Here is a 21990-nt window from a genome sequence, read left to right as displayed (position 1 = left end):
TTGAAGCCGGTGCTTGTACACCCTCTCGCTCCACCACTACCTCCGACTCCACACACCCCACCCCCAACCCTCCCGTAAGAGAGAGCGGAGGAGAAACTGAACACCTCCAGCAGTGTTGGGGAGGGGGGGGGTAAAAATAGAACTCATCTGTCCAGGGGAGGGGTCTCATAGGCATGTCTTTCACACTGCTTCGGCCCTCCCCGCCGGACAGGTGACGGACGAACACATTCGCTCTGGGATCCCGGGACCCGGGTCAGTCTTCTCGGGAGAGGAGCGCCGTGAGGCTGACCCGTCCGTTGTCGCCACTGCCTGTGCCTTTGAAAATTGAAAATCATTTTTAAAAGAAAATTGAAAATTAATACTGTAAATAATCCAACTAGTCATACAATGCTCCTGACAATCCTATCGTGTGGCCAACTAGTGCTGCAATGATAAATTACCTAACAAAACAAACCCAGTTCCACATAATCTCTGTCAACACTTTGTCAGATCGCCAACTCTAACTCTTCTAACAATATAAGAGATAGCTAGCCAGCTTAGGCTAACTGACGTTACAAAAGAGGCCAGCTAGATAGCATTGTACCGAGAGTGCTGGATTGTTTCTACTCACATACAGAAGTCTTTCTAGACCGTGCACCTGGCAATAGACTGTTGTCCTTGGAGTTTATTTTTGAGTGGAGCTCACATTCCTTACTCACTCAGTCCTCACAGAGCTCTCACTATAGTAGATGGAAGGTGAAATAATGTTATTAGGACCCTGAAAAGCCTAGCTGTTTAGCTCAGGCTCAAAATGCTACACAAAATAGTCAGAGGGCCCCCAAATATAACAGCTATGTTTCTAGTGTTAAGGATTAACATAGTCGTAGGAGAAGATCCAGCAGAGCCAACCCGCGTCCCCTGTGTGTAGAACAAAGATGGACGATGCTCATTTGCTCACAGAGGAGTTCCAGGAGTGGAATGAGTTTCCTTTGAACATCAAACAGAGCTTGAACCCACATAGTTTCAAGGTGAACCTACAGTAACGTTGACTCGTAGAAGAGTAAACTAAGATGTGTACATTTTGTGATATATCCTACTAACAATGTTGTATTTTGTTGATTCTGCTTTTATGATGTAGGTAATGCTGTTAATGTCTAGTGTTATGTGCCAAGACCAAGGACCAAAATAGCAATAAGTCTGACTTTTTTGCTACTCCTTGACATGTTTATGATGCATGACTTGCAGTAGCATGTATTTTAACTACTGACTAATAAACTAAAATAAATCTCCCTCTCTAATATTTAGCTGGTACACCTTGAGAGATTTGTAGCCAAGTTGGGACATGACTTTAAATAAAAAAAATACATGATTGTACTGTACACACACATTAAATTGGTACTGTATCGATGCAAGGCCCCATGTGTCATCCACATGTCTGATCCCCGTTCTGTGTGTTGTGGAGTTGGGATAGGCAAAAAAAAGACAACTATGATTGTTGCTACAAGTTGCTTGTAGCTTATAGAAATATTTAAGGACTCAAGGGCTGATTGTCGCTCTGGTGACACAGTATCCAGCTCTCCACTGAATCAAGTTCAATGGTGGCGTTCAGGTTTTTAATACAGACTAGCTTTGTCCCGATGAAGCTCTTGTGACTAAAAGCTTGGATTTAGATTAAAGAAATTGACGTGGATCTAAGTGTGCAGCACCGTTTCCTATTAGTCCTACTGTTAGTCGGTTTTCTGGCACCTTTGCACTTTATAGTCGTGAGTGCGGTGATCTTCTTCTCAAAGGTTTTTAATATCAGAGACGAATAGGTAGCCTACGGATAAGCGTTTCACTTCCTCCCCGACATCAAAGGTTGACGTCGAGGCTCGGATCACAGGAGTAGCCAATCAGCACCATGGGATCACAGCAGTAGCCAATCAGCACCATGGATAGCTCCAGTGCGCGTTTGATGTGAAACAATAGGCGCGTGCATGCTTGTTAGTTTAGTCTCGTTTACTAGGCAGGTAAGTATATAGGCCTCTAGTTAATTGAACATTTCCAGTAGCCTGCTGGTAAATGTTTAGTGTGTTTTATAATATTTTATGTGCGCTAGCTGTATTGTGTTGATATGGCTGTATAGGTTAGTCGCCTACCATTCAGGTAAAATGTTTGGAGGCTTTTTATTTATTTGTTTGGTATGATGTGTTATTTCTTATAATGTAGTATTTATACTATAGCATACATGCTTATAATACTACATACTTGCTCGATCGTCTGGTTGAGAGAAGTCATGGAAGAATTAGGCCTACTTTTCTGCTTCCCCATAAAAAAAAGTTAATAATTAATTATTATTTTATTATTAAAAATAATTAATAAAATGTGCTATATAAATACAGCTTGATTTGATTGACGTTGAGAAATATCTAGCACGTGTCGACGTGTTCATTACAGCACTTGTTCGCGCGCTATTCTGAATGTTCTCTCGCGAGACTAGTCAGCTGCCTGCAAAATAGCAACGTAGGCGTTTTTTTGTCTTTTTATTTGTAGGTTTAATACGTTACATTTCATCCGCCAAACTGATTTTTAACTCGAAAGGGTTAGATGCGCCATTCACTGCGCTGCAAGGTGAGCAAGTGTTACTCTCTCCCCCCAACATGTAGGCCTAAACCTGTCCAACTATTATTGATGTTGCAAATTTCATGCAAGATCCCTGGTATCCTAGTTTTTGTGTGGATTTTATCTACTCCTCTCCTCTCTCAGCCTATAGCCTAGCCATAAGAGGAGGAGCGCTCTCTGTTTAAAAATATATCAACTTGAAAACGAGCACCTCTCTGGAGTTGTAGGCTGGCTGACTAGCGGGGTAGTGGGTAGCTGATCTCATCACTTGACTCAAACCCACCACATTTTACTGGCCCGTTCCTCTCAACTACTTTAACGTGGAACATCAAAGACTGCCACTTCCCACCGACATAAATATCGGATTTTAAACGCTGACCAAAGTCAAGGAGTCTTGAAACAGTCACAGCCGACTAAAAATAGCCCTGTCCCCTTCTAAAGGCCTACGCCCACTCCAAGAGGGACCACAGACAGCTCTCTTTTCCGTTTGCCCTAAGAAAGTTAAAGCACTTCCAAAGCATCATCTGATCCGCCCCGTGACATCACACCCACGGCATAAATAAGAGGGGCTTTGAGAATGGCTCAGGACCACTCTCTCTTGGGACTCCAGCTTCTGTTCTCCTCTCTCTCCGTTCCTCCACCTCCTACTCTCCAAAATGGTGTGTACTTTGGACTTTTGGGGTGCGGCTGTACCACTGAAGTTATTTTGTGATTTATTGTACCAATCTGTTCTTCTGTGGCGTTATTGGTTTGGATACGTTGCTGCACAACGTCAATTGTATCATTGTGATCGACATAAAGAGAGGATATGAAGACATTTTTCACTTGCGTATATGACAAAAAGCCACTGGCATCCACTTTGTGGCATATGAATTCCTTTGAAGAAACCAAGAATGGGTTGTTAGATTGAGTTTGGAATGAAACCTTGGAATATATCCTGCATTTCTGTCTTTAAAACTTTGCTACCCGTAGGCCTACATTTAAATGTGTTGTGTTTATGTACTTTCTCATACAAGAGCAATGCGTTATGGAGAATGTGTAACCTTCTCTGCCAAACTAAGGATTCCGGTTGAGGATTTGGCATAGCACATAAATAGCCTAGCGTAATAGTCCACTATCTACTGGCATGTGTTGTGTCGTAGGTTGTGCATGTCTGTGTGTTATGGGCAGAGGTGAAATTCATGTTTTGTTGTGTTGTTGCGTTTGACAGGCCGAGTTCTCAGCAGACCAGATTGAGGGTAAGTGATGGCCAGGTCAGTGGAGAGAGAAGACCTCTCATCCTGGTCCTTTTTTTTTACCTCTCTCCCATTCTCAAACTCAACCATTACACTCCTGTGCACACACGTTTCGAAAGATGACTTGAATCAGGTCCGGTTTGAAGCCACCACATGTCCAGAATGCACCCCCGGCTTGTTCAGCTGTCGTGGGAGATCTATTCTGAGCAGGGGCTGCCTTGTCTTGAAGGTGTTAATCTCTAGTCCCAAATTTAAGATGGCAGGGCCGGTGGCATCGCCTTACGCAGGAACGTGACCTTTAACCCCCCCCCCCCCCCTACCCCTGTGTGCCCTGAGGAAAGACAGATTTGTCTCAAAGATGTCCTCCTGAGCGTTAGCGAGGTGGTCTTGGAGTTGTCCCTAAACATTTGGTGGCATGCTAGTAAAGCATCGCGTGTGTTAAATACCTGCTGAAACCTCCAAGAATTCTACGGAGAAAATGGGCGTATATCTTTGATTATGTATTGTTCTCGTGAGATCCATGCCCTTTAGAAATGTAGAGAACATTCCAGCATCAAATTTTATTGAGCAGGTCTTTTATGGTCAGAGAATTGTAAACTGAAATCTTTCAGCGAAAAATCACAAGTCGTCACCGTTATTTTATTCAATTTATTAAATGTATTAAAAGCCCACTCCTGCATATACCCTGGAGCTCTTGGTTGTAGTTGGGTGCTGTTGGAATGTGAGGCAAGCTGTTGCAGAGGTGTCGATTACGTCGCTGTCAGCATTCTTATGTTTAACGTAACTCGAACCCGGGCGGACTGGGCCCTCACCCTACATGGTGTGGCGTACTTTCTTAGGGCGTATCAATTGCTCCGGCGTCGCGCCGAATGCCGTCCAAACCGGGGCGGAGGGGGGGTTAGCTGCCGTTTCGGAAATCACATAAGAGAATTAATCCGTCAACAGATCAATTTCAGTTGGGGGTTCCTGGTGGGGGCCATAGAAATAGCTAATGCTTGTTCTTTCCCGCCTGGCTACCAACCCGGGGGTCAGTCTGTGTGTACAGCTGTCCAGCTGTCGGAGGTAATTAGCAGAGGACAGTGAGAGAAGAAGAACAGTGGGATACCTGTCCATTCACAACACCTGGTTTTAGACTGAGCTCCTTTGGTGTAAAAAAAAAAAAAAATTTAGAAAAAAGAACCCATCTTATTCCGGTCTATTTGAGTCCAGAATTTCCAAGAATGTCCCGGCTCTCAAAGCCTTTCATTCACTGTAATGTAACACATTTTGTGTAACACACTTTGTCCAGTATCTGTGTACGTTATGTCTACATCTTTCAATGGATTCTGTCAACCATCTCACTCATACTCTCTCTCTCTCTCTCTCTCTCTCTCTCTCTCTCCAGACTTCAAAGAGGCTTTCGGTCTCTTTGATAGAGTCGGTGATAACCAGGTGGCCCTGGACCAGGTGGCTGACATCATGCGCGCCCTGGGCCAGAATCCCACCAACAAGGATGTGGCCGCGATTCTGGGTAACCCAAGTGCTGACGGTGAGAGCCCCAAAACACCACACCACACTAGCATCACGGGAACGCATGAACGTGTTCAGACGTTGTGAATTGGCTTAACTGCGTGTAGAGTACAACCCGGTACAATCCGAGTCTTCCTCTCTGTGATGCGAGCGCCGGGAATAGATCAGACGGGAACTGAAACAAAAAAAAAAACCTACTGCGTTACGAGCAAACATGTTATGTTGATGTGAAGATCATACCACCGATATGCGAACCTCTCAGCTCTGTGAATCGATCACTGTCGTAGTTATTGGATTCGTCGTGAGTGTGACGTCGGCGTCCTTCCTCTCTCCCGTTTGGCTAGACATGGCGAACAAGAGGGTTGCCTTCGACGCTTTCCTGCCCATGCTGCAGAAAGTGGACGGCATGGCGAAGGGTACCCTCGATGACTACGTTGAGGGTCTGCGCGTCTTCGACAAGGAGGGCAACGGCACAGTGATGGGCGCTGAGCTGCGCATCGTCCTGTCCACACTGGGTGAGTCCAGAGCCTAATATAGACATGTTGGAGCTACCGCACCCAGTATGCACAAAATGTGTGCGTGCGTATTTTTATACGGGGGGGTAGCGTTCCTCACCGACTCCTCGTGTTCCCTCTCCCAGGAGAGAAGATGTCCGAGGCTGAGATTGATGCCCTCATGACCGGCCAGGAGGATGAGAACGGCAGCATCCACTACGAGGGTGAGTCCGGAGAAACCCTTTGATTTCACTCACCACACACGCCCGATAACGTCAGTGTGTAAATGTACCGATATGCTACGGTCAGCGATGTTTTACGATACAGGTCATCTCTACATGATATTTATCCTGTAAATAATTCCAGACCAGATTAATCGATTTGGAAATGTAGATGATGATCGAGTTGGCCCGGTGCCTGTCTGTGTCTTATGTTTCCTCTCTGTGTCCTAATTCCAGCTTTCGTCAAGCACATCCTGTCTGTGTAAGAAGCCGCGCCGTAGGAGTGCTGAGGATCAGCTTCAGCTGTGGACCGCGTGGTGTCAGGACATCCACACTGTTTGTAAGACCAACCCAGGAAAGAAAAGGACTATGGGATGTCAAAGTTCAAACCCGTTCAAGTTTTTTCTTTTTTTTCTTTTCGTCCATCACTTTTCATCTCCTCCTTCTCACTTTGTAACCCCCACCCACCCCACCTCCTCCTGGCCGCTCCTACCTGGGGGCGTGTCTCCTCCACAAGGGGGCGGTGACGAGGGAAGAGGGGTGACCACTCATCAAGTGGGGGTTGATCCCTCTGACCCGCCTTACCACCGCAGTCGGTCATGACATCACTGCCTCCAGCAATGCCAAAGGCTCGCTGGAAACAATTGTGGATTGGCCGCCAAAAAACCTCCCCCCTTCCCGGACATTTTATTTATTTTCACTCTGTCATTTCAGAATAAACTTTTCCAAAAGTACATCCCACCTGGTTTGATTCTTCGTCTTTGATTTGCAGGTTTAAAATAGGATTTAAAGCCTATAGTATTATTAAACACATTATGAAGCGATGCCACATTATTTATTCAATCATAGAAGATAATCATACAGTCATTTCATGAACACAGTTAATGTTCACATTCTACACTGTTGTATTTTAAATTACTGTTGAATTTTAATTTCACTATATGTACGTGCAGTCTTAAAACCACATCAACAATCTGCTGCATGTCAAGGTGAGTTCATGTCAAAAGTAAAAGATGTTGCCAATACCACATTAGGTAAAGTGATTCTGAAATCCATCCATCTGAGAAATTAAATACCGACAGATCAGTGTTGTGAATTATGTTCTGAAAATGTAACACTGACCGTGTGTATCATGACTTCAGCGTTGCCTATGTATGGCTCCACTCCATAACATCTTTAAATAGGTTGAAACAGATGAGAGTACGTGTCATATGTCGTAATAATTTAGTCCAGTCATGAGTTTCATGATTCTGCCTGAGATCAGCAGAGAAGAAGAAGAAGCAGAGCATAGTAACACCCTGCTGGAGTAAAGCAACAGACTGGCAGAGGTAACTGCGTGATGTTCTACAGGAGTCCACTAGATGGCAGTAGCGCTCAACACCCTGCACTGCGTAACTTCCTTCTTCCTTACTGGGGAAGAGGAAAGAAGAAGACGTGTTTACAAGCCACATTCGGACACTTGCTGGACTGCTGGATAAGAATTGTCATTTATATTGATTAAAAGACTTCAAATGTTTAATACAGTTAAATAACAATACAAAACGAACGTGAAAAAGGCACATTTTCGGACGTTTGAAAGCAGAAGGGATCATGTTTGTTCAGAAAGCTGTTAAAACGTGTCTCACTGGGTTAAAACATGTATCACGCGGTGGACGAGCACTTTCTACAGTCAAGACCAGGTGCGTGTTATGATTATTAATGTGCGTGTTATGATTATTAATGCATTAATGTGCGTGTTATGATGCATTAATGCATTAATGTGCGTGTTATGATGCATTAATGTGCGTGTTATGATGCATTCATGTGCGTGTTATGATGCATTAATGTGCGTGTTATGATGCATTAATGTGCGTGTTATGATGCATTAATGTGCGAGTGTTATTTACAGCTATGCTAGCGAGCGAGCTAATTAATTGTTAATTAGTTAATTAACAACTAATTAACAATTGTTCAACACAACTATGCATCGCTGTTAAACTTGAATTTGACCTTGTTTGTCGGTGCGTATAGTAATACTGTAAATAATGTTCTTACAAATGTTGTCGGCTATCTAACTGTTATATGTCCCGACTGGACCTGGGACACAGAGACCTTTGACACACTCCCGGAATGACCCACAGTCACAACGCCCTTCCAAAAACAGACAGTCCTCTCTTATGCTTCTTAGTTAATAACTTACTCATTTGATTGTGTTATTACTCGAACGAAAACGTTTGGTTTTGCTTTGGTGTCAGTACTGAAGGCCACGCCCCTAGTTGACTGGTATCCGGTCTATGCGGATAGTGATACCCCCTGGCTAAAAACAGGCCTACCCATAAACCCCAATGTGTCTTCGTGCCTCTTTTTCCCAGAATGCTGCACACCCAGACGCAGTCCGGTGAACATGCCCCGCCCCCTCGTCCGGAGACGTCCAGTGCCAAGTCTCTGATGGACATCGGCACTCGCAGAATCTTCACCGAGGACCACGACCTCTTCAGACAAAGTGTCAGGCGTTTCTTCCAAGAGGAGGTGGTGCCTCACCACAGCGAGTGCGTAGGCTACCGTCTGGAGATAAAAAATATTACGTTGACGCGGGTTTTACCCATAAAACACCAATGATTTCTCCCTCCCGTGGACTTTAGCTATACCACATGGTTAACTTGATTTGAAATGCTGAGCTGATGTTTTGTTTGGACCGAAGTCAGTCAGTCCTGATTCCTTCTTTCTCTCCCTCCGCCCTCCACCCCGGACAGGTGGGAGAAAGCAGGCCAGGTGAGCAGGGAATTGTGGGAGAAGGCCGGGGAGCAGGGCATGCTGGGAGTGTACACTCCGGAGGAGCACGGCGGGATCGGAGGAGACCTGCTGTCCGCCGCCGTGGTGTGGGAGGAGCAGTGAGTGGCCGACACCGGCGCTAACCTGTCGACCGCCAATCTGCGTTCGCCCGACCCAATCCGGTGCCAGCCTTGAAGCTATCGTCTGTCAGTCCCTCTGCCAAGCAGCCCTAGCTAGCTAGCTCTGTTCACGAATATGGCTTTGAGATCTAGCGTTGTTATCATTTAAAGAAGTCTTTTGTTGTTGTACGGTACCGCCACTGTCGGCCTGCTAGTTGCGCCAACCAGGGTCAGTGGCTTTAATCCAAGGTTGCAAAAATGATATAATCCAGATGATTTGATGTTGACCAATTACCCAGCAACACTGAAGGCCCCTGGTGGAAATGATCCTGTCATTCGGTCAAGGACAAACCCTCTTTGCTTTGTGGTGTCCTGCCAAAGCAGACAGAGGCAACACACACACGCACACACACACACACGCACGCACACACACGCACACACACACACACAGCCTCATCACCTTCCTATCCTCTTTCTCTGTGTTGCAGGATGTACTCAAACTGTTCGGGCCCCGGCTTCGCCCTGCACTCTGAGATCGTCATGCCCTACATCAGCAACTACGGCACCCAGGCCCAGATAGAGCGCTTTATCCCCCCGATGGCTGCTGGGAAAAGCATCGGGGCCATCGCCATGACGGAGCCCGGCGCCGGCAGGTGAGACCCCCCCCCCCACCCCCCGGCCAGCCTCCCCCCCAGGCAGGGGCCCTCAGAGGTTGTCCAGCCAGGTGAGGCCTCCCTCAGGCAGGGGCCCTCAGAGGTTGTCCAGCCAGGGAAGGCCCCAGGCCTCGGGCCCCAGCCTGTATCGACATCCTGGGAGTTTTTCTTGTTCACGGTCTGGAAAAAGTCCTAGAGCCGGTTGGCCTTAACTTACGACGGTCCTAACTGCTAAACAGGTTGTAGCTAAGACCCATTTTTTTTAGAACGGACGTAAGCCTGTTGCACCAACCAAAGTGACGCCTAGGCACAACTACGACCAGTCTTAGAACTGCATGTCCATGTGAAAACGCTCAATAGTGTCCGTTGCTAAGCTATATTGTTTGCATCGCTGTGCGCAAGTACATTCTATTGCAGAAGGGGATGTTATTTTAACTAGACGTGTCATGATCATCTCCAGCAAGGAAACTTTTAGTGAAAGTAGGCTATGATAGACCACGAAGGGGCGCAGATTCCCAGTTACACAATATCCTAAAGTTATGCTGTTACTTGCGTGACTGGTACCGTAATAGCCTACATAAATGAGAAATGAAAACGTAGGTTACATGTAGCCAAGACAAACATGTCGCCTGTTCAAAGCCTGCAGTTGTTGGCACTATTAATGATACGATTTAAGCACAGCTCATCAAAATACGCCGTACGCAGGTCTTAACAAGTCTCCCAGACGGCCGCCACATCAGCTGGCACTGTAGCAGGATTCACAAGGTTCTCGTAGAGCCAGTTCTCTCCTATTCAATTGTAGCCTCTTTTAGTTCTGACATTTAGACATCCAATCTTCTGCCAAGCCTGTTGAGACAGATCAGACGCTGTTGATGTTGATGGACTATTTACATCAACATTAGCCGCCGACTAGAAACATTCTAAAAGATTTTATGGCTGCTCTCAGGTAGGCGTAGAATTCACGCCCGGTCTCGGTGAGAACAGTGGTTACGACCAGCCGGTGCAACGGTCTTCAAGTTACGCCCAGAAAGCTACGACCGACTTGGCTTCAGACCAGGCGTTGGTGCAACCGGCTCCTGGCCCGGTGCAACAAACGTATCGGTCAGCGAGTTAATTTGGCGTCAGCGGCGCTGCTCGTGTGCTCCTCCGGTTTTAAGACGATGCATCTCCTGATCACACCCATGTTTCCTACTGTCAGTAGTCGTGTTCCCTCTCTCCTCCCCTCGTCCCAGCGACCTCCAGGGGGTCAGGACCTACGCCAGGCAGGACGGAAGTGACTGGATCCTCAACGGCAACAAGGTGCGTTCAGATCGGCAACGCTGTATTATACAACGGGTAGTTCCGACCTCGCGATCTGATTGAGAGCCGTTGTATATTCACGATATACCACGGGCAAAGGCTCTTTATCGACTGTCCACATGTCGAAGTGTCCTTGAGCAAGACACCTAACCCCAAATTGCTCCCAATTAGCAGGTTAGCACCTTGCATGGCAGCTACCGCCATTAGTGTGTGAATGTGTGTGTGAATGGGTGATTGAGAGGCCATTGTAAAGCGCTTTGAGTGCCGCTAAGGTGGAAAAGCGCTATATAAGTGCAGTCCATTTACCATTTACCGTTCTATGTGAAATATTACTCCTCCAATTATTACTGCCTGTCAGAACGGTAGTTCCATTGCGTGACGGTCTGTTGGTTACATTACGGTTTCTCCTCAAGAAAAATGGACATTCAATGTCAATTTTGAGTTCTATCCGTCCTGTAGCCGACCACTCTGGTTTATCGTCACCACTTTTGTGTGACGATAAGTTTTAGTTTTGGTTGCTAGGGCTCATTGTTCGTCGCTTTGAAACTCCATAGCAATGTGATTTGTGATGACCTTTCTTGGCGGAGCCCAGTACAATCGATATTAAGACACTGAAATAGTCGGTATTTATCCCATAAATGACCGCGGCAAATCCGCGGTTTATTGACCACACCCTCTCAATGGTTATCGCTTCGATGACACGGGCGAACGTCACCGGAAGCGAGGTCACGCAGAGGTCAAACCTAACCCGGCCGGCCCTCTCCGTCACCCCCCCCCCCCAGGTGTTCATCACCAACGGCTGGATGTGCGACGTGGTGATCGTGGTCACCGTGACGAACCGCGAGGCGCGCACGGCGGCCCACGGGATCAGCCTGTTCCTGGTGGAGGAGGGCATGAAGGGTTTCCAGAAGGGACGCAAACTGGAGAAGATCGGCCTGAAGGCCCAGGTGAGCAGAGGAGGGGCTCGGGAGCTTTGAAGACCTTATCCAGATAGCAAGCGGATGTGTAATGATTCTGGGCCATATATGGGCCGGAACTAAGCCACAAGGGCCAGATCTGGCCTGTATATGGCCCAGATCCGCTTGTTAGCTGGGTATCGTGGGTCAAATAGAGGGTTTTCACAGCCCGTCATCAGTCGGCCATGTTGGAGGTTGAAGCTACTGAATGTAGATGGCTAGTTAGATAGATAGGTCTATCTACCTGTCTATTGGTCTATCTATCTACCTATCTATCTAGTCGTTAGCCTAAACCTGAGCTTACACCTGCTAAACCCAAGCTTAAACCTCCAACATGGCCGGCCGTGAAAACCCTCTATACATACACAGATCAAATGCTTGAAACTATTTGTTTGTTTATTAAGTATGTTTGATTTTGTACTTTTGGGACTGTTCTATCGTTGGAGTCATTGTAGGGGGTAGGCTAAATTATGTGCACCCTAGTTATTTAGTATGTATAAATGGTATTTCACCCAGATCTCATTTGATTCTTTCATCTCGCCGACAGTCACCTTTTCAAATATGGGGTTGAAATGGCGGTGGCGTAGCGCAGGAGAGGTGAGAGGTCAGAGACAGACGCAGGACGATGGAGGCAGGCTGAGAAAGCTCAGCGACTTGAATCACATTAACTCTCGAGGAGCAGGAGCACAGAGAACGAAAAGAACATCAAACTATGACCGGACAAGGGATCAAAGGGGAGGGGCCTAACGAGGGACGGGGGCGCGGGTGAGAGACCGGTCACAACGAGGGACAGGTGCGGACAATCACACAAGACACACAGGGGCAGGGAGCGAAGGGTTAACGGAACAGACGCAAGATGAATCAACTAGAACAGGAAACGCAAACACAGACGACCGGGGGACAGGAAAGAGCGTGACACACACACACAGGCTGAGAGGATAGTTCCGTACTATATTGTATGCCGAAAAATTGATGTAGTACGCCACATACAGTATGGCAAAAATACCAGGGTGTTCTACTACATCCGGTCGTATTTTGCAGTATGTAAGCCAGCTAGGGCTGGAGCTGACAGGGTGTGGAGCTAGGGGTGGAGTTGAGGGAACAGGGTGTGGAGCTAGGGGTGGGGTCTGAACTGGACCATCACAGTTCAAATTATATCTCTCTGAGCGCTCTTCCACTCACAGTACCCCCCTCCCACCTCTCTAGGACACGGCGGAGCTGTTCTTTGAGGACGTGCGCCTCCCAGCCGACGCCCTCCTGGGACAGGTCAACAAGGGCTTCTACTACCTGATGAACGAGCTGCCGCAGGTAGGAGCAGGCCGCTGCCCACGCCGCCGTGGGCGGGACACACCGCCGAATCAAATGCTCCCAAACCACGAAACGGGAACGCTACCTCAAATACAAACGCCACATTTAATACTCAAAAAAAATACAAATTGTGTAGCACGAAAAAGGTTACAAAGACTATATGGGGGAGGGGGGCAATCTAGGTATCCTCCTCAACTGAATTTGATTGACATCTCTGTGACATTCGATACTCGGTAACATTGCGCTAACGTTAGCTAGGTAGTAAAAACTACAAATCACTGGGTCTGAATGTTGGCGCTAGCTAGCTAACAATGTTAGATTTCTTTAAGTACAGGTGAGGCGAGCTTAACAAGCAACATATAACGTATAGCTCTGGTTTACATGATCGATCTCCGGGTTCGGAGCTTCAGAGAGAGGCGGAGGTTTAGGAGAGATCTTAGACACGTTTTTGCAAAACCCACAGCTAGCGGGAGCAGAGAGGTTTTCTACTTGCAATTGCACCTGTTGGAGTGAGACAACTGACTGACTGATTTAGTTCATATTTATTATTGGGTTGAGGATACAATTGCGTAATAATATCCAATCACAACCACGCTCAATTCCACCCCATTACCAGAAATGTTACAAAAACGTAAATAACAATTTTTCGAATTTGGATTGAAACTAATGTGTACTTTCAGATGCTTGCTATTATGTACTTGACCCTAAACCTTCTCTTCTCTCTCTCTATCATCCCCTGCTTCTCTCCTCTCTCTCTATCATCCCCTGCTTCTCTTCTCTCTCTCTATCATCCCCTGCTTCTCTTCTCTCTCTCTATCATCCCCTGCTTCTCTCCTCTCTCTCTATCATCCCCTGCTTCTCTTCTCTCTCTCTATCATCCCCTGCTTCTCTTCTCTCTCTCTATCATCCCCTGCTTCTCTTCTCTCTATCATCCCCTGCTTATCTTCTCTCTCTATCATCCCCTGCTTCTCTTCTCTCTCTCTATCATCCCCTGCTTCTCTTGTCTCTCTCATCCCCTGCTTTTCTCCTCTCTCTCTATCATCCCCTGCTTCTCTTCTCTCTCTCTATCATCCCCTGCTTCTCTTGTCTCTCTCTCTATCATCCCCTGCTTCTCTTCTCTCTCTCTATCATCCCCTGCTTTTCTTCTCTCTCTCTATCATCCCCTGCTTCTCTTCTCTCTCTCTATCATCCCCTGCTTCTCTTCTCTCTCTATCATCCCTTGCTTCTCTGCTTTCTCTCTATCATCCCCTGCTTCTCTTCTCTCTCTCTATCATCCCCTGCTTCTCTCCTCTCTCTCTATCATCCCCTGCTTCTCTTCTCTCTCTCTATCATCCCCTGCTTCTCTTTCTCTATCATCCCCTGCTTCTCTCCTCTCTCTCTATCATCCCCTGCTTCTCTTCTCTCTCTCTCTATCATCCCCTGCTTCTCTCTTCTCTCTCTCTATCATCCCCTGCTTCTCTCTTGTCTCTCTCTCATCCCCTGCTTCTCTTGTCTCTCTCTCATCCCCTGCTTGGTGCTGGTCCTCCCAGGAGCGTCTGATGATCGCGGACATGGCCATATCCAGCTGTGAGTTCATGTTCGAGGAGACCAGGAGCTACGTGCTGCAGAGGAAGGCTTTCGGAAAGACCATCGCCAACCTGCAGGTCCCACACTACACACTACACACTACACACTACTCACTACACACTACACACTACACACTACTCACTACACACTACACACTACACACTACTCACTACTCACTACTCACTACTCACTACACACTACACACTCACTAGACCATCGCCAACCTGCAGGTCCCACACTACACACTACACACTACACACTACTCACTACACACTACTCACTACACACTACACACTACACACTACTCACTACACACTACACACTACACACTACTCACTACACACTACTCACTACTCACTACTCACTACTCACTACACACTACTCACTACACACTACTCACTACTCACTACACACTACTCACTACACACTACACACTACTCACTACACACTACACACTACACACTACTCACTACACACTACTCACTACTCACTACACACTACTCACTACACACTACTCACTACTCACTACACACTACTCACTCACTAGACCATCGCCAACCTGCAGGTCCCACACTACTCACTACACACTACACACTACACACTACACACTACTCACTACTCACTACTCACTACACACTACTCACTACTCACTACACACTACTCACTACACACTACACACTACTCACTACTCACTACACACTACTCACTCACTAGACCATCGCCAACCTGCAGGTCCCACACTACACACTACTCACTACACACTACACACTGTACTCTTACTCACTAGCCTGTAGCTCTAAAATTGTCTCGGGCCAATCAGCGTCCTACGAGGAGCTACAGCTGCAGGTGTGGTTCAGGTGCGCTGATTGGTCGAAGCTCGCCCGTGATAGACAGTCGGTTCATCCAATCATTTGCCAAGTACGTGGTTTAGGTGTGACGGTTGGTTGACAGTTAGCCGGTGATAGACGATGATAGACAGACTGTTCATCCAGTCACCTGCCAAGCATTTTTTGAAAGTGCCTGCCCGTTTTCCAGTTTCTGTGTAACGAACCATCAGGTCACGTCAGGTTAGCTTACCGCTGTCTTAAGGAGCCCTCGTATGTAGGGCTGGGTTTAAAAAATCGATTCTGAATCAAATGATTCAGAATCGATTCATGAATCCCAAAATCGATCTTTTATTTAATGAATGTTGATGTTGATATTGATTGATATGTTGATATTGATGTGTTACAGTCATGTAATTAAGGTTACAGCTAAAAAAAAAAAACAGGTTTTAGTAACACTAACCGAATCGATATTGAATCGAATCGAATCGTGACAATCGATTCTGAACCTTGTGAATCGGAATCGAATCGATTCTTGAAATTCGACTCGATACCCAGCCCTACTCGTATGTTTTGAGAGAAGCGAGTAGAAGGTCTGCACTAGGGGACTAGGGGTGGGACCTATGCCCACCCTCCCATTGCTCTCTGTGAAGCGCATTGTGTTGCCTCTGTGTATGAAAAGCGCTGTACAAATAAAGTTTGATTTGATTTGATCTGCGCTCCTCCTCCCTGGTGAACTGAACCAGACGGTGCAGCACAAGCTGGCAGAGCTGAAGACGGATATCTGCGTGGGCCGGGCCTTCGTGGACAACTGCCTTCAGCTTCACGCCGAGAAACGCCTGGACTCCAACATGGCCTCCATGGCCAAGTACTGGTGAGACCACACACACACACACACACTGCTGGTCCCTTCCTTCGCCCGCTTTCCCTGTTAGTTAGTATCTGCGCCAGACTTCCTCCAGCCCGTCCCTCTAACCCCCCGGCTGTCCCCCAGGGCGTCGGACCTCCAGAACAGGGTGGCCACCCAGTGTGTTCAGCTCTTCGGGGGGTGGGGCTACATGTGGGAGTACCCCATCGCCAGGTGAGTCACAGCCCGTCCCGGTCGCAGTCTCGGTGGTGTGTGGGTGTGTGGGGGTGTGGGTGTTTAGTGTAGCGTGTCTGAAACCATGCAATGTGGGCTCACATGAGACCTCTCTCCCTCTCCCTCTCTCTCTCTCTCTCCCTCTCTCTCCCTCTCTCTCTCTCTCTCTCTCCTCTCTCCCTCGCTCTCTCTTTCTCTCCCTCCTACCTCCTCTCTCTACCCCCTCACCCCTCCAGGGCTTTCGTAGATTCCCGTGTCCAGCCCATCTACGGCGGCACCAATGAGATCATGAAAGAGCTGATCGCACGCCACATCATCAGACAGAAATGAGAGGAGAGGGGCCCCAGTGCCTGGGTGGGGGCCTGGGTGGGGGCCCGCGTGGGGGCCCGAGGGGCCTCACCTGCGTACCTTCTTCAACCAGCCACAACAGTGTCTATAGAGGGCATTGATTGTCCATCCTAATGTCTACAGAAGACAGTCTTGCACTGATGCACTGTATAGATGTGATTGCCTTTCTTCAGTCTCATTGTTGATATTTCTTGATGAAGACCGTCCTAATTACTGTACGTTCTAGATGTACAATTATTTCTCATATCATCTGCAAACGCACAACATTGGATATGATTTATACTGTTGCCATCGCTCAAACCGCATACAGAAAAACGAACAAAAGCCCTTGAATTTTTTTTTTCTATTGATGGTATGTAAATGTCTCCATGTGTGTTGGGTACTGTATATATAGTTGTATATAGTCATATAGAAGAGGTTTTGCCATGCTAGGTCAGCCATGCTTTGTGGGGTCAATGTGCCTTTATTCACTGATGAATTCAGACATTTAATACTGATGAACTCATACATTTGAATAAACTTTGATAAGCTGTAGTAAAATTACAATTATGATGAATAAATTGAACAAATTTCTCTTTACCTTGCCTCAGTAATACATTTTAATAAAACGTGTACTGACACTTTATCACAAGTATTCTGAGCCTTTGTGGATTTGTCTCTGCATATGATGTTCAGTTTGAATGTAGACATTATGTACAGAACTGTGAGTAATGCAATAGGCTGCACCTCAAATCCATCACACACCCACACCTGGACCCCCTGCGGTTCGCCTACAGAGCAAACCGGTGGATGATGGTAAACGTGACCCTTCACCCTTCATTCTCCAGCATCTGGAACACGCAGGCGCCTACGCCAGGATCCTGTTGGTGGATTTCAGCTGTGCTTTGGGGGAACTAGCTTATCTGCTGTTACGACTGTGAGTGTGGCACCGAGGAACAAACCGCAGACCACGTCATCCAGGACCGTCCGGTATACCGGACACCCAATGGAGTGCGTGGCCTGACGGTTTTGGATGACGAAACTGTGATGGCACCCAGGCTCGGGTGGTATGGGATAGCTCTGGGGGGGGGGGGGGAGTGAAACATCTACACTCAAACGAAGAAGAAGAAGTACTATCTATTTTGATTCGGACACTTCTGCAGCCTCCGCACAGGTGTTAGCTTGCATTTGATACCAAGATTACTATGGCCATTGGCTTGCGCCCCCCCCCCCACACACACACACACACACACACAGACCCGCCTCCACTGAATGCACTGGACATGGTACACACTGCACACGCACATCACACCACACACACCATATACACACACACTCACATACACATAACACTGCATTCTCACTGTATATGCACTGACCGCACTACTTTTTGTATATTGTTATTTTTCTTAGCTTATCCCTTAATGTACTAGCATCTTGTACTTGCTCTTTGCACTGTCCTGTCTTTGCACTGTCCTGTCTTTGCACTGTCCTGTCTCGTCCTGCACCCTGTCCAATGTTGTCTCCATGTTATGCACCACGACCAAAAGCAAATTCCTAGTATGCTGGGGGAAAAAAAGAAAATAGAAAATAGCAATAAAACGAATTCTGATTCTTAATAAACTCTGGATTGGAAAGCTAGTTTGGGATCTGCTGCAGTGTTTTTCCACCACAAGATGGCAGTGAATGTATGAATGAAACCTGGGACTCTGGTGGGAAGCAATTCACAACAAAAGCAAACAGTTTTTAACATTTTATTCTCTACTGTGTGGAATAGGGAGGATTTTCACATTACACTTGCGTTTTTACCTTTTCAAAAGTTAATACTTTCTCTTGGATAATGAATGGTCATCAACTTAGCCAGATAGGCCCTTCTGTGCCTGTTTGAATGATTGTGACTCTGCGGCCCCATCTAAAAGGCTCCCTTCCTTTCTTGAGGTTGTCACTGATCCAATCAAATTAAAAACGGTATTCATATCTAATCTAGCTTGCATATTTAGTGAATCCGGAATGGGGCTCTGTCTCCAAATCTACCGGTTGGCTGCATCCCATTCTCCCAGAGAGACACCTCGTGATAGCGAGGCACCAATCAGATCCCTCGTTCCCCCTGACTGACCCAGCACCAAGCTGCACGCCACCACCTCCATGCACCACACCCAGTCCCCGGCAGGCAGGGGGAGCCAGGCTCCCGCTACTATGGATCCAGAGGCGCCATTGACCGTGAGAGGCGAGAGCAGGGAGGTCTCTGTTTGACCGGGAGGTAGTGATGGTGGGACCGGAGGACTGCCTCTGCGCAGATGCTACTGTATGAACGGCGGTTATCTCGTGCACAAACAGGCCAGTCTGCTCCACCCAAATTCCCCTAAATCCACAATGCCAGTCTTGGCATGCATGGGCACGGGGGCGGGATCCCGGGGGGGAGAGAGGAGCAGCTGCTCTCTGATCAGTCCCTCCTCCTCCTCCTCCTCCTCCTCCTCCTCCTCCTCCTCCTCCTCCTCCTCCTCCTCGTCACCCCTCTCTTTTCCCCCCTCCCCTCCTCTCCATCTCCTCCATGGGTGCCACACCCCTGCATCTCGCCAGAGTGCTGCAGACTTCATGGTGGGGAGGTGGGGTAGGGGGTGTGAGGGGCTGCTTCCTTATAACCTTGGCCTGCACGCTATTCCTGATTATAATTTCACCTTATTACATTATTAACACATCAATGCAACGTGCCCATCATATGATTGGTGCGCACACGCTTGACACTGCATGGTGAGAATATTACAAGCGTCATAAATACCGAGGCTGAATCTGTCACGATTCGAATGCGCCAGTACTGCTGTGTTTACGGTAGTTGTACCGTCATGGGAGGGGTTAACTCAGCCAGACTCTCCTCTCCCATTGTCACTCTGGCTTTAGGCTCACAGGGTTATTAATACTGTTCACTGCTCGAACAGGTAAGGAATTTGCATGTTCTGCAATTTCTTATATTATTACAAAGCGTAAAGATTTGTCATATATTCATGAAACCTCAATTGATGGATAATTACAGCACTTTGTTCATAGTTAAAGTTGCAGAGATTGGTTTTAGAGCAATGATAGAGTGTTGTTGCCTAATCCCCGTGTTGATGTGGATTAGTTGATTTTGGGAATTTGTTCCAAATAAATTAGTTTGTCCCCAAACTAAATTTGGCGGAACTTTTATAAGATGTATTGGTCAACATTTTCTGCTCGGAGAGGAAAAAGATTTGTTCACCCAGACTGCTTGGTGTCATACTTGGTGCCGCTACCTTGCTTATACCGTCGTTTTTGTTCATGTTTTTCATTGTTTCGGGTTTATTATTTGACTTTTAGCGCATCAGGCTTGGCCAGTCGGTCCTTGCGCCCGCAGTGAGGAGATGAGCCGCTTTCTGCGCTCCGCAGCGAGATGTCTTTGTTCAGGTCCACGCCTGGATGGTGCTGAAACTGATGCGACGGCGCTGCGCCACTGCGGCCAGCAGAGATCCTCTTATCCTGACTGAGCCGGAGAGAACTCTTCTCTAAGCTGTTTTACCTTAACATCACAACGGTTCTCTGTCATTGTTAAACCCATTCACACGAGTCTAGATGCACCGGTTGGTTGTGGGTTGACCTGGTACCAGCATGCAGTTTGTGCATTCTCTACCAGTTGCAGGTGTCGCACTTGTTTCCCATTTCAGTCCAAATTCTCTTGAGGGAGCGTCTTGCAGCCCTCAAAAACATGATCAAACAGGGACTTTAAATGAATCTAGAAGGTCTCATCTGTGTTCATTTGGACGGCAACATTATAAAACATCCAACACTTTATAAAACTGCCTAATATGCCAGCGCCAGACCTACCATAGTTTTCTTTGGATGAGGCTTAATGACATGTCTAATGCGGAACCACTTAATCACCAGGGGCCTCATTTATCATTGTGGATACACCCTATTTCATTCACACCTAATTTTTGTACTTGCTTTTCTCTGCAAATAATAGCCTATCTTGACAAAACTCGATGGGAAATATTGTGTATAATATAGCCTGTCTCACAATATTTCCCATTGAGTTTTGGCATGATAGCCTACATCACATTATTTGCGGAGAAAAGCAAGTACAAAAATCAGGTGTAAATGAAATAGGGTGTATCCACAATGATGAGGCCCTAAGAAGTCTAACCTACTCTGTGTTGTTGGAGTGCCAGGCAGCCCGATAACGGATCTCTATGATTGAGGCTTCAGGCTGTTCTGATATAGCTATATCCTAGCCTACCGTAGCCTACATTTCAGATATATCTGAATATATACTGATCTAAGCGGTTCCATTCGCTCTGGGTCGACTTAACTCAGACAGCCTCCCTGTAAAAGCCGGGGGTCTTCTCAGTGTCTCACTCGAAGAAACACAGCAGGACTGATCCTGTTCCAACGTCTGAATCAGAAACCATTCCTGTGTGAGATCGGGTCTGAGCGGTATTAATGCTCGCGCGGAGGAAGGGTTACTATATTGATTGTGCTCGCGCATACTGATGGTTATCTCTGAAGACCTTGGCATTGAGCCCACGATGACTAGAAAATACTTTCTACAGCCCATAGATTTAGGATTCTGTGTGGGATCGAGGCCACCTGCACATAATCACCTACAGTAGCCCGGTGTGTTTATTTGTACAAGCGTGATAAACAGTTTTGTTCAGTGCTTCTACACAGAACTTGGCATCCATTCAAACCATATTTTAGTAGTACAACCCTCCAAATGACAGGTACGGTTCTTGGATGAGATTTTTGGGGTGGGCAGTCCAAACTCCCTCTGGGGTGGGCAGACAAAGGTAATTGACTGCAGATTTCTGCAATTTCACATGATGACCACATCAATTGGGTGAGGCAACACGAGATGACCGCGGAAAAGCAGAACAAGTGTCACCCCTCTGTCTCCCCCCATCTCCCCCAGTCTCCAGAGATAAGTGGGTTCTGGGCTCGGTCCAAAAGTGGGGTTTGAGAAAATGCATTAGGAGTCCTAGAAGTGTATCAGCTTCCCCCATCTCTCCTGTCTGCACACTGTCCTGTCAGCCCAGATAATAACACACTCTAATAGAA

General features: G+C 47.1%; 2 protein-coding genes across 2 annotated transcripts; both read left to right on the top strand.

The window, feature by feature from the left end:
* Positions 1 to 914: 914 nt before the first annotated feature.
* On the top strand, positions 915 to 6305 carry LOC311315842 (myosin light chain 3, skeletal muscle isoform-like; the record flags this gene model as incomplete). Its single annotated transcript, XM_084446539.1, has 6 exons — positions 915 to 1007; positions 3791 to 3818; positions 5200 to 5343; positions 5669 to 5839; positions 5965 to 6042; positions 6277 to 6305. The coding sequence occupies 6 exons, from the start codon at positions 915 to 917 to the stop codon at positions 6303 to 6305; spliced, it is 543 nt and encodes a 180-aa protein (XP_084302665.1).
* A 1173-nt stretch (positions 6306 to 7478) lies between these two features.
* LOC311316080 (long-chain specific acyl-CoA dehydrogenase, mitochondrial-like) lies at positions 7479 to 17529 on the top strand. Its single transcript, XM_084446830.1, has 11 exons — positions 7479 to 7718; positions 8391 to 8567; positions 8772 to 8909; positions 9398 to 9562; positions 10795 to 10861; positions 11644 to 11808; positions 13024 to 13125; positions 14655 to 14768; positions 16262 to 16389; positions 16510 to 16596; positions 16833 to 17529. Exons 1-11 carry the CDS (start codon positions 7630 to 7632, stop codon positions 16924 to 16926), a joined length of 1326 nt encoding a protein of 441 aa, XP_084302956.1. The 5' UTR covers positions 7479 to 7629; the 3' UTR covers positions 16927 to 17529.
* The last annotated feature ends 4461 nt before the right edge of the window (positions 17530 to 21990 follow it).

The sequence above is a fragment of the Borostomias antarcticus genome (genome assembly GCF_949987555.1).
Source record: "Borostomias antarcticus genome assembly, chromosome: 12".
Classification (NCBI taxonomy): domain Eukaryota; kingdom Metazoa; phylum Chordata; class Actinopteri; order Stomiiformes; family Stomiidae; genus Borostomias; species Borostomias antarcticus.
This window is presented reverse-complemented; position numbering and strand designations above follow the sequence as displayed.